The sequence below is a fragment of the Acomys russatus genome, chromosome 32 (genome assembly GCF_903995435.1).
Source record: "Acomys russatus chromosome 32, mAcoRus1.1, whole genome shotgun sequence".
Lineage (NCBI taxonomy): Eukaryota > Metazoa > Chordata > Mammalia > Rodentia > Muridae > Acomys > Acomys russatus.
This window is the reverse complement of record NC_067168.1, coordinates 33381904-33394269: the sequence shown is the minus strand read 5'-3', so window position 1 is coordinate 33394269 and position 12366 is coordinate 33381904. Positions and strand designations below refer to the sequence as shown.

The 12366-nt window shown below is 43.3% G+C and overlaps 1 protein-coding gene across 1 annotated transcript in view; it reads left to right on the top strand.

The window, feature by feature from the left end:
• Dock3 (dedicator of cytokinesis 3) overlaps nt 1–12366 on the top strand; it is a 328616-nt gene that overhangs the window by 296553 nt on the left and 19697 nt on the right. Inside the window, exons 40-46 of the mRNA XM_051140503.1 lie at nt 1420–1524; nt 8961–9102; nt 10402–10568; nt 10718–10804; nt 11236–11415; nt 12004–12087; nt 12195–12311. Of these exons, the coding sequence (XP_050996460.1) occupies nt 1420–1524; nt 8961–9102; nt 10402–10568; nt 10718–10804; nt 11236–11415; nt 12004–12087; nt 12195–12311 (882 nt within the window). The remainder of the gene's footprint in view (nt 1–1419; nt 1525–8960; nt 9103–10401; nt 10569–10717; nt 10805–11235; nt 11416–12003; nt 12088–12194; nt 12312–12366) is intronic.

Sequence of the window (12366 nt, the reverse complement as noted above, 5' to 3'; positions counted from 1 at the left end):
TGTTCCTAAGTGATTCCTAAGGCCCTTAGCTTAATACCATGGACAATGGCTACATTTCTGCCCTCAAGATACTTGCAGTCTGACAGGAGAGAACAGAAGTACATAGCTGACAAATGACTTTATGATCTGAACCCTAAAAGCCACTTGTACTCAGGATAAGAAGAAGACATAACAGGATAGTGATTTCCAGGGGTGAGGGACCACCAAGCTTCATGAAGAAGTTTTTCATAAAATAATTTTGTTCAGTGATATATTGTATATATTTAAAAACTTTCAATTTATTCTTTGTGAGTGTTGATAATATAAGGGAGGCATGCATGATGAGGTACATACGTAGAGTGAGGAGACTACTTTGTAAGGTCCATTTTGTCCTTCCATCTTTACGTGGATTCTAGAGATCAAACCCAGATCTCCAGGCTTATGCTGACAGTAAGTGCTTTTACACTTCACTGGCACCTAAAACTTTTTTATTATACGCGTTTTCCCCCATTGCATCTTGTAGTTACTTAAGCACTTTGTCCTTGCTCCCTTTCTTTGAAGCAAAATATTCAAAAATTATACCAAATGTCCCATGGATTTTGAAGGTCTTTGTAAAGTCTTTCCGTATTGCCAGTGCTATCTTTCAAATTATGTTTTCTTATTATCTCATCAGCAGAGAAAGACTACTCTGCTCTTAGATGAGGGTCTACTACACGCTCATCTAAGGCTAAGCCATCTGGGCAAAGACCAGAAATCTCTGGTCTAGATTGGGATTTGGACATGATTCCCTAAAGTAGTTTTTTGGCTAATTTTTAAGGGCTACTGCCTAACGGTGGTTAAATGTCAAGCTAGCATATCCATACTGAAAAGCTTGCTGACTTTGTAATGTTGGACATAATGAAGATTGGTTATCTTTTCAAATTTAAAATCTCCTAAATGGCAACCAGTACCAGTGATGCTGGCAACTGAGGCTTCTCAGTTGTAGTTAATAATATCTTAAATCAAATAATCAATGAATAAGAGTGGATGCAAATGCACTGGCGTGTACGGGAATGAGAGTTGTTAGTAGCCAGCTACCAGGAACCCTCGTCTGGGATCAACTAGTACAGCAAGCGTCAGTCAAATCCATGCTAAATATTTTCTTCGCAAATCAGGCCTCAGAGCTCTGTGGTTGGGGGACCACGCCCAGGGAGAATATTAAGAGCAACTGCACAGGGGTAGAATAGGCAGGCTTGCCTTACCCTGTCATCAGAGGGCAGTGAAGAGGGAAGGGGGGCTTTCCTCTTCCATAACGCAGCTCCCTGGAGAGAGGCTGGTGGTGTCTAAGGGTTACTCCCTTGTCACCTAGATTGATTGTCTTGCTCCCTCCCCAGAAGACAATGTCTAGCTGAGCCTAGGAGAACTTGCTTTGCATACCAACCATAACTTTATTGTTAACAGAAAATGGAGGCCAGCTATTATGACAACATTATAGAGCAGCAACGCCTGGAGCCTGAGTTTTTCCGAGTTGGGTTTTATGGCAGGAAGTTTCCTTTCTTCCTTCGGGTGAGTCCATTCAAGTGGTCACAATAGTTGTGGGGGCCTGGGGGAAGAAGTAGTGGGTATGTGCATATACATGCAAAGGTCACCTTTTTGAAAAGATTTCTATGTATTTGTGTGTGTGAGAGACAGAGAGAGAGACACAGAGAGAAATTGAGAGATTGAGAGAGTATGTGTGTGAGAGACAGAGACAGAGTAGAAGTGCAAGTGCTTGCAGAGCCTACAAGAAGGCACTGGATTCCTGTGGGGCTGGAGTTACAGATAGTTGTGAGTTGTCTCATGTCAATGCTAGGAAATTAACTCAGATCCTCTGCAAGAACAGTAGGTGCTCTTAACTGCTAAGCCATTTCTCTACCTTCTCTACCTTATTTTTGTTCAATTTATTTACTTTACATCTCAAGTGTAGCCCCCTCCCTCATCTCCTCCCTGTCCCTCCCTCTTTTGCTCCCTCCCTCTTCCCCCTCCTCCCTCTCCTAGTCCTTGGAAAGGGGGAGCACTCCTCACCCACCATCTGGCTCCAGCCTGGCCTCTCACTGAACCTGAAGCTCATCGATTCAGTTAGGCTGTGTAGTCAGTGAGCTTCATGGATCTATGTGTCTTCACAGGTGCTAAGGTTAGATGTACACACCTCCATGACCAGCTCTTTACATAGATTCTGGGGATCCAAACTTAGTTCCTCATTCTTGCACGACAAGTACCAACCAAACCGTCTCCCCAGCCCACAGAAGATTTATATTGTACACATAATTCACTTAGTACTTGTACACTCTTCTTTCTTTTTCATGTACTCTACTGACTGCTTCTCTCCGAAGCGCTGATCGGTCAACAGAAGCCATTTGGCTTTATTTAACAATTATTCTGTGTTTACTAGGAATGTATCCAGAAGTGACTAGTGCCCCCAAAATCTCCTACATAGGAGAAAACCGTCCAACTTCTGCCTCTAGTGCTTTAACTAGTAGTATTAGTACAGCTTTCACCTCAACAGTAGGCACACCTCTTGTGTATTGATCTAAAATGATGGGGTGTTTTTTTCTTCTGAATATACTGTAAGCCGTGTAGGCAGGATGGAGAATGGTTGGCTTAGAAAACCCTAGAGGACAGTAAACTTAGCTCCCAGGTCCTTATGAGAGCTCCAAGTGCTAAGATCAGCTGAAGAAAGATTAAGAAGCCATTTTCACGACACAAGATACAACAGCAACTTCTCTTTTTCAATGGGAGAAAAATGTCCGAAAGTCTGGCCCAAAGTATACAGAGTGCAGAAAGACAACTTGGTCTTATACCTGGTGACAGTAAGTAAAGCCTTTGTGAAGTAAAGGGTGGAAATTAATTTTTTTTACAGGTCACTGCAAGATAGGAAATTAATGGAAATATGAAATCCATTCAGAGGACAGGCTTCACATAGTATGTATAGTTTAGAATTACGGTTCAAGTACAGTTTAATTTTTTAATGCTACAGTAACAAGCTACATTTTTACAGCATTGTTAAGACAAACATTATAACACACCTGTAATCCCAGCATTTTGGAGGTGGAGGCAGGAAGATCTTGAGTTTCAGGCCAACCTGTAGTACACAGGACCTTTTGTACAAAAAAAAAAAAAAAAAAAAAAAAAAAAAAAAAAAAATGTGTTAAAGAAGCAGTAAGAAGGGGCTAGGGAGATGGCTCAGAGGTTAAGAGCACTGGCTGCTCTTCCAGAGGTCCTGAGTTCAAGTCCCAGCAACCACATGGTGGCTCACAACCATCTATAATGAGATCTGGTGCCCTCTTTTGGCCTGCAGGTGTACATGCAGGCAGAACACTGCATACATAATAAATAAAATACTTAAAAAAAAAAAAAAAAAAAAGGAGCAATAAGAAAAACTTACTATAAACAACAGACAACTTCTTGCCTCAGCTATAATATTTATTTGGGTTGGTTGTGTTTCGGTTTTGGTTTTTTGAGACAGGGTTTCTCTGTAGTCTTAGCTGTCCTGGACTTGCTTTGTAGACCATGATGGCCTTGAACTCACAGCAGTCTGCCTGTCTCTGCCTCTCTGAGTGCTGGGATTACAGGTGGGTACCACTGTGCCCTGCTTTCAGCTGTAATGTTTAAATGTAAGGTCCCAGTAGTCCCATCCTAAATTTGCAAAATAAAGTATTCAGAAGTAGTTTCTGACACATTTTGATCCTCTTACTATTTTTTGTTTTGTTGTTTAGTTTTTGTTCTTGAGACAGTGTGACATGTAGTCCAAGCTGGCCTTGAACTAGTTATGTAGCTGAGTCTGACTTTGAACTCCTGCTCATCCTATTTCTGCTTCCTGATTGTTGAGAGCCTGGTGTTATGAAGTGTTGAGAATCAAACCCAAGGCTTTGTTCATGCTAGGCAAGTGTTGTCCCCAGACCTTGATCTTCTCATTCTACTAAAAACTATTTTTCAATTAAGCTTGATAATGTCTTGTTCACCGATTTATTTTTATAAGGCTTTGTAGATCCTCAGTTTTTTTCCCTCCACATATTCTTTAATCATTATACCAAGTTTGTTCATAGTCTAGAAGACAATTGGAGTGGTTCAGAATAACTAGTTACATTCTGAGAACCTCTCACCTAAGAAACCCCTCAGTGGGTCTCTTGTGTCACAGTAAATAAAGTATACACTCTCTGCAAACCTTCCACCACTCATATAGTTGGTCACAGCCTAATGAATTTCCTTTTGTATATCCAACTGTGCCTTAGAGAGAAAACCAGTAAAAAGTAGGACTAGTCCATAAAGTGTAGATTTGTTTCTGCCCTGAGAGCCGTCTGCAGTGTTTGACGTTGTCCCTCTTGCTTCCCTCTGAATAGTACTAGTTTGAGGCTAGCAGGCCGGGAAATACAACAGGTACTCCTGCCTCTGTCACAGCGTGACATGCTTATCTCTTCCAGTGGCGATGTTCTCTGTAGCTTTTAGCATGGGGGTTACAGTTGTCACTTCAACAGATCCTAGGGGCTTCATGGGCTGAAGCGCAGCTCTTGTTGACATGACAATTTCCTGGTGTTTGGACCATCACCATGGTAGGAAGCGTCTTAGCAGTATCTGCTGAAACTTCTAGATCTTCATGATACCAGAAATGAATTAAAAGTAGGAAAAAGTTATTCAACAGCATCTAGTAAGATTGCAGGATCTGCCAGGCGTGGTGGCGCACACCTATAATCCCACACTTGGGAGGCAGAGGCAGACGGATCTCTGTGAGTTCGAAGCTAGCCTGGTCTACAAAATGAATCTAGGAAGGCCAGGCTACACAGAGAAACCCTGTCTCAAAAAACAAAAACAAACAAACAAAAAAAAAAAGTTCAGGATTCATAGAGTGACAAGCATTTGAATGTATCTAGGTAAGACTGTACCATACTAAATGTAGTATACCAGGAACTGCAGAAAACTAATACTGGACCAACTACACCATCCTTGATAACTGAGTCTAAGAGAACTAAACCATCATCTGCAATATATCCTACAACGCACATAGCTGCTCACTAATGTGAGCATGGGAAGAGGCTGACAGAGATAACCACAACATTGGTCTCTTCTGATTTCCCAGAAGCAGTCAACAGACTCATGCAGAAAGGGACTATAATCAGCTCTGCCCAAGGAGAACACACAATTTAGAATCAACCCTGCCTGAATTATGTTGCTATGGGGATTTTTCCCTAGAAAGCAATTCCCTAACAGTGTCAGTAGCTTAGAGCAGATTTTCTAAATTGTTGCTTTTTATATCTTTGAGGATGTCATCACAGACCAGTTCACAGTACTTTTGCTGCTGTGGTTTTCCTTCTGGGGGGGAAATGCCATCATCAGGAAACAAACTTACATTTCTTCTTTACAGCACCTGGTTGTCTCTCCTAGATTTCCTCTTCATAGTAACTTCTACCCAGGGACATCCCTTTCACAGATTCTCACTTTCTGGCTAATTAGCATTTCCATTGGTAAATCTGGAAATGAGAGACAAAGGGGAAATTTGCATGAGGGACTGAAGGTTCCTTGAGAAGTGGAGCAGACATCAGGGAACAGAGCAATTACCATGGTGCAGCCCAAAGGTGGTGTGTGACTTTATTTATTCAGTGTAAGCCCTATGATCCAGTAGTCATTCTGTGCCTGTAGGCTGTGTTCCACTGACATTTATTGTTCTCAGATGACTTAACTAAAACTAGCTCTGACTGTTCCCAGTTGAAATAAATTTCAATGTCCACAAATCTCAGCCAACAAATGAGAAAGATCACAATATTCCCTTAATATATTTAAGACCTCATTAGGAAAATTTCTTTAGCCAGTAAGCAAAAACAAGTTTAATATATCAAGATTCTGCTGGTTCCCTGGTGGGGGGGGGGGAACCTAGTCTACTAAGAGTTGGGATCATCCATATTTAATATGTAAAGCATGTCAGCTTTCACTTTTTCTAGGAAGTACTCATTCTTGGCTAAAAGAAAAAAATATCTACACTATAACACGTACTATAAGAGAGAGGGCTAACTCTTTCTACCTAATACTTATGATCCCTAGGAATGACCCAACTCTGTTCTAAAAGTGGACTTTCTGAGGAGTAGGCTTCCTTGGCCTGTAGTGGTCATCCAGCCCAGGCATTTCAGAAGTGGCACATTCGTTACGCCAGTACTCAAAGGTCTATAATAGCCTGAAGTGATGGTTTGTTTGCAGTCACAACCCTTCTCTCTTCCAAGCAAGTCCATAACAGGCACACAATTTACCTCATACAAAGTTAAGATATCTTATTGGCATAAACAAATGAGACTTATCCTACATACTGCCATTTTGTTTTCAGACTCCATTTTGATCATATGGTAAAATTAATTTCAAGCTCACTTTTACCTAACATCCTGTGACATATACATGTCACAGACTATATCAATGTATCAGATTCTTAGAAATTTTGAACAAGAAGGACCAACCATAGAACCTATACCTTATGCTTGCAAGTAATAGTCTGTCTGTTCATTGTGGTTTCAAAGGCTCCAATAATGGAAGGAAAGCCAATAGTGTTAGGAAATACCACTTGTCAGTCCATTCCTCTTGCTTATGGAGAGTAGCACCTAACGAACTGATTCAAGCATACAGATTTCCCTGGCTTCACCTTATGATATCTTCCCTTCCTTGAGCTGCTCAGTTCAACTGGGGCAAATGGAAGTAGATGGTAAAAAGTGCGCAGTAGTAGCAGCCGGATCTGTGGTTTTGTGGGAATGCTTGCATTTGAGTACAAGTGTATAAGAGACCAACAGGCAGCCTCAAGGACAGCACTTGTGTTGCTTCCTTTTACTGGGCCTTCCCCACAAGGTTCAACTACTCCTGCACCACCTCTGACTACACAGACCATCTGTTTCTTTAGTTCACTCATCTTGTTTTCCCTGGGTTATCTGCCTCCCTCACCTCACAACTAGGATTATCTGCTAATCTTCAAGGAGATGGGAAAGCATCCAGCCCTCTTTTCTTGGGAGACTCCTATTTCTCTTCATTTGATCCATAAACCGATGCTTCTCGGGATTGTGTGCATGTTAGTGGATGTTGAAGAAGCCAGTTCTTCAGAGGTACCGTCAGCTACTGTATCCATGGGTTCCACATCTGCAGATTCAACCAACCACAGGCAGAACATACTTGGGGGAATTCACCTCTACCAAATATATACAGATTTGTTTTTCTTGTCATCGTTCCCTAAATAATACAATTAACAACAGTTTTGTAGAATTTACATCCTGATATTTTTTCATACTATAAAATGACTTGAAGTAGTCAGGCATAGTGGTACATGCCTTTATTCCCAGCACTTGGGAGGCAGAGGCAGGTAACTCTTGAGTTCAAGGCCAGCTTCGTCTACAGAGTGAGTTCCGAGACAGCCAAGGCTACACAGAGAAACCCTGTCTCAAAATAAATTAATTAAATTAAAAAGACGACTTGCAATATGCAGGAAAATATGCTCTGTTTACATATGAAGGCATACCTTTACATAAGGGGCTTGTGCTCTGTGGTCTTTGGAGTCTTTGCTCTTAATAGTTTTCCATTCTGATTCACCAAAATATGTGGCTCAGCCTTATTTGAGTTTACCCATAATGATAGGTTGAGGTGCACCAAAACCTGGCCTGTGATCAGCTCTGACCCAGGAAGTATATAGCTGCTTTAATGGTAATATGGCTTTTCTGCCTCTCTTTTTCTTCTTCCCCTTAAAACCCCCCCTTTCACTAAGACATGTCAAGAAGAGATGCCACTGTCTGACGTGACTTGTTGAAATGGGCCTGGTGAGCCAGCGGGATGGGCAGTATGACTAGTAGGCTTCTTAAGTATTCTTATTGTGTGAATGCTTGCATCTGTGTAAGTGTGTGAGCACGTGTGTACACACACAGGTGCCCTCCTCAATCATTCTTTCCCTATTCCTTGGAGGCAGGATCTCTCCTGAACCTAGGGTTCATATTTCCTCCACTAGGCAGGAAGGCAACAAACTCAATAATCCTGTATCTCTGCTCACCTCAGAGCTGGCACGACAGGTGTTGCTAGGACACCCAAATGTTACATGGATGCTAGGATCTGAACTCTGTTCCTCATGGTTGTACCGCAAGCACTCTTAAACTGTTGAGCTATCTCTTCAGCCCCCACCCCACCCCCGCCTTCCAGTAGGCTTTACTGGGGCTTCTAGCTATTCATACTTTGCCAGCTGTGTGGTATGCAGAGCAACAGGAGTTAAGGAGACTTAAGTCACAAAGAGAAAAACAGACCTAGCCCAAGCCAAATGTGCAGTGCATGTCTGTAACCCCAGCATTCAGTAGGCTGAGGCATGAGGCTTGCCTCTCATTCAGAGCTGTTCTGGACTGTGTAATGAGACTGAAAGAAATATAGATTACTATTTGTTCTGCTGGTAGACATATTTGCAAAGAAAGTTGCTACCAAAGGGGTACTAGACACACACTCCTCATTTAAAATTATTTGTCAATACCATGGCATTTACTTCTTAGAACCTTAGAGGTGCTAATCTCTCTAGCCACCCTCTTACCAGTTCTACAAACATAAATGCTTTCTTGTGTTTTGGTTGTTGCTTGGGTTGTTATCTTACGTACAGCTTGCTTCTCCCCACTCTCTGTAGTAGGCTAACCTTTCGGTATTTTTTAAAAACATTGATTCTTCTAAAGTCCTTTCCCATACTTTGCTTCCCTTCACAGGTTCCTAGATGTCTGTACCCCTGCCCAGGACTGCCACACCACAGAGCAGTCATTTCTTCATCTGTCCCTCTCCCTTCTCCGCTATCATCTCTTAAGAGAGAGACTGAGTGCCCTGCTCTATACCTGTGCCTAGGTCTAGCACAAAGGAGGCTCCTAGGACATGTTTATGGGATGGGTAACTGCTAATATGTAGAGATGGAGGCAGGGTACATGCAAGGCATAGAATGTACTTTCATGGGTTTTTTTTTTTTTTTTTTTTTTTTTTTTTGGCAGAACAAAGAATATGTGTGCCGTGGTCATGACTACGAGAGGCTAGAAGCCTTCCAGCAGAGGATGCTCAGCGAGTTCCCACAGGCCGTTGCTATGCAGCATCCCAACCATCCTGATGATGCCATCCTACAGTGTGATGCTCAGTGTATCTTTTGAAACTTGGTAGAGTAAGAAGGGCTGGGATCCTAAGAGGTAAGACCCACCCAGCCAACCATTGCTCTACCATGTGGCTGGCCTTCTACCTTTATTTAGGCTACCTGTCATCCTAAACCTGGATGTCTTTACCATTGAGCCCACATTTGGCAAGACCCTTAGTCCTCTTCAGAGGCAGTGGCATTCCATTAGCCATGGATGGCCTCGTGGGTGGTTATAGGCTGAGCTTCAGGGATTGATTGTCAGGCTAGTTACTGTCATGACTTTAGTGTCTGCCCTGGACTCTGGGCCTGGTCAGGAAATCAGGACTGTTCACTGGATGAGGTGTCTGTGCTTCCAACAGGCATCCTAGCGCAGGCTTACCACCTATTATGCAGCCTGTTCTACTTCTGTGCGGTTACTGTCCCTGGTCTTTGTTAAATTGCTTACAGCAGCGTGCCAGGGAGGAGGAGGGCAGAGAATGCCTCTGATTCGACGGCACTTGGAAGTTTCAGTGAAAACACTGGCCTACCCCTGACTATCGACTTTGCACAGCTTTCTTGAAAATTATATGCTAGTCACCGTGTGATAAAGTTGTTCCAGAGAGGAGAGGGCAAATAGACTCCCATTCGCATTCTCTTCACAAAGATGTCAGAAAGTACTTTAATTAAAAGATTGTTTTGACTGGGCCTGTGGTACAGGCCTGTAATCCAAGTCACTTGAGAGACTAAAACAGGAAGATATGAAGCTTAAGGCCATCTTAGCTACAGGTGAATTCAACACTGGGTAATTTAGTGAGACCCTGTGTCAAAATACAAAAGGGACTGAAGATACAGCACAGTGGATAAGCACTTACCTACCATCCAGATCCCAAAGCCTTGGTTTCAAGCCTTAATGTCACCAAAAAATAAAAATAAAAAAAGAAAGAAGTAATGAAAAAAAATGGAAAAGCAAAAAAGGTGGTTTTATATAAAAAGCCATCTAGCTACTGTGAGCAGGCCCAGACACTTATTCCTATGGCATGGATGTTTCATCTCCTGCTTGCTTAATCCCGCTCTTGAAGGGACAGCACAGGACATTTGCCATCGTATCTTGGCTGACTTCATGACATTCACTGTTGGAGCAGGAGGGGAAGGGGGCAGATAGGTTTACCTGTGCTTAGGTCTGATCTGCACCATAGGATGCTGCGGCCTCCACCACAACTCCAGTAGAGAACAGGGCTGTAGTGCACTTCACCAAGGGGATGGCAAGAGGATGCTACTCCAGCCTTTTTCTTTGCCAAGTCTAGATTTCTCCTTCACTTCATGTCCAGATTTACAAATCTATGCAGTGACACCTATTCCAGATTATGTGGATATTCTACAAATGGATAGAGTACCTGATCGTGTCAAGAGCTTCTATCGTGTCAACAATGTGAGGAAGTTCCGGTATGACAGACCTTTCCACAAAGGCCCTAAGGACAAAGAGAATGAATTCAAGGTACAGAGTTCAGGAATGTGAATACAGTGCTTTCCGCAAGTCTAGGCGAAAGGCCTGCTTCTCGGGGACTGACCACTTTTGGTCCCTCAGTTAGGCCACGTGTAGCAAAGCTTCTTCTAGCTTCTTACATGTCTGTGCCCTTCCTGCAGAGCCTGTGGATTGAGCGTACCACCCTGACACTGACCCACAGCTTGCCTGGCATCTCTCGATGGTTTGAAGTGGAAAGGAGGGAACTGGTAAGTTATGCCTCAGAAGATGTAAGCTTCCTTTCTCCTCAGACTCATCTCCAGGGAGCTTTCTCTGAGGACTGAAAAAAGAAAAAACTTTGGTCAGCTGCCTGGCCTTGGTTCCCTAAGGTCAGTCCTATGCCAGAAGCTTTGATGCCTTTTCTTACCTAGACCACAGGACACTCCTAAGCATCGGGTATTTTTCAGTTTACAAAAAAACAAAAACATTTTTTTCTGAAGTTCAAAAAGCCAGCAATCCCTGACTTTGAAACTAATGCCCCTGACTATTATCTGCGCTTGTGAGTGCCTTGACTCAAAAAAGTAGAGGACACCCAGGCCTGTGATGTCCGCAGGAAGGAGGGGGAGAAACAGCATCACAAGTTACCAGGAATGTGATGACGCGTTAGCATCCCTGAGAAGACTCTGCTGTGTGCCCACAGGTGGAGGTGAGCCCTCTGGAGAATGCCATCCAGGTGGTTGAGAATAAAAACCAGGAGCTGCGAGCTCTGATCAGCCAGTATCAACACAAACAAGTGCACGGCAACATCAATCTGCTCAGCATGTGCCTGAATGGTGTCATTGATGCAGCTGTTAATGGAGGCATTGCGCGCTACCAGGAGGTAAGATGCAGACCTTAACCAAACTCAGGCAGGCAGTCTGGCTAAGAACACAGTTCATTGGCCCTTCTTCCCAAAATTATAACCTCCTTGGAAAACCTTCCAAACTAGCCCTCTTCCGGGTGAGGTAGGTAGTTTGAGGTGGTTCTAAGATACAGTTGTATGCTGCTGGCCACTCACTATTTCTGTAGCACAGATCTGTGGTAGAGTCTTTCCCCATCCTAATCTTTGTCAGATGGGTAACTCATCTGATTATAGAAATTAAGTAGCCTCCTGAGGTCCTTAAGAAATCCAGCCCTTCATGAGCCAGGCTACCTAAGAAAGTGATAGAAATCTCAGGCCACTGGCTGTGCTTGGCATACCCAGGCAGTCCAAGCTTTGTGAGAAGCTAGAGCAAGCATCCAACCTTAGGAGAGTGGGCCCCACCTCTATCCTTTTCCAGGCACTGAAAATACATAGTTACTGTCAGTTTAGACCAGGCTAGACATACTGGCAAGACACTTGTGAGGAAGCAGCCTGGCTGCCTTCTAAGAGCTCCATCTGAGTAGGCATCCTGGGAAGAGTCTCCATCACATGACTTTCCTTTCACAGGCCTTCTTTGATAAAGATTATATCACCAAGCACCCAGGAGATGCTGAGAAGATTGCCCAGCTCAAAGAGCTAATGCAGGAACAGGTATGATTTGTAGGGCATGGAAAGCCCACAATTAGTGAAAAGTTACATACTGCACCAATGACCCAGTTCTCAGAGGCTGCCCCCTGCTTATTTGGCAATTCCCATAGGTCCATGTTCTTGGAGTTGGGCTGGCGGTTCATGAGAAGTTTGTGCATCCAGAAATGCGGCCTCTGCATAAGAAGCTGATTGATCAGTTCCAGATGATGAGGGCCAGTCTGTACCATGTAAGCTGACCCCATACCTTCCCATTAGAACCAGGTTTCACTTTCTCTAGGCCTG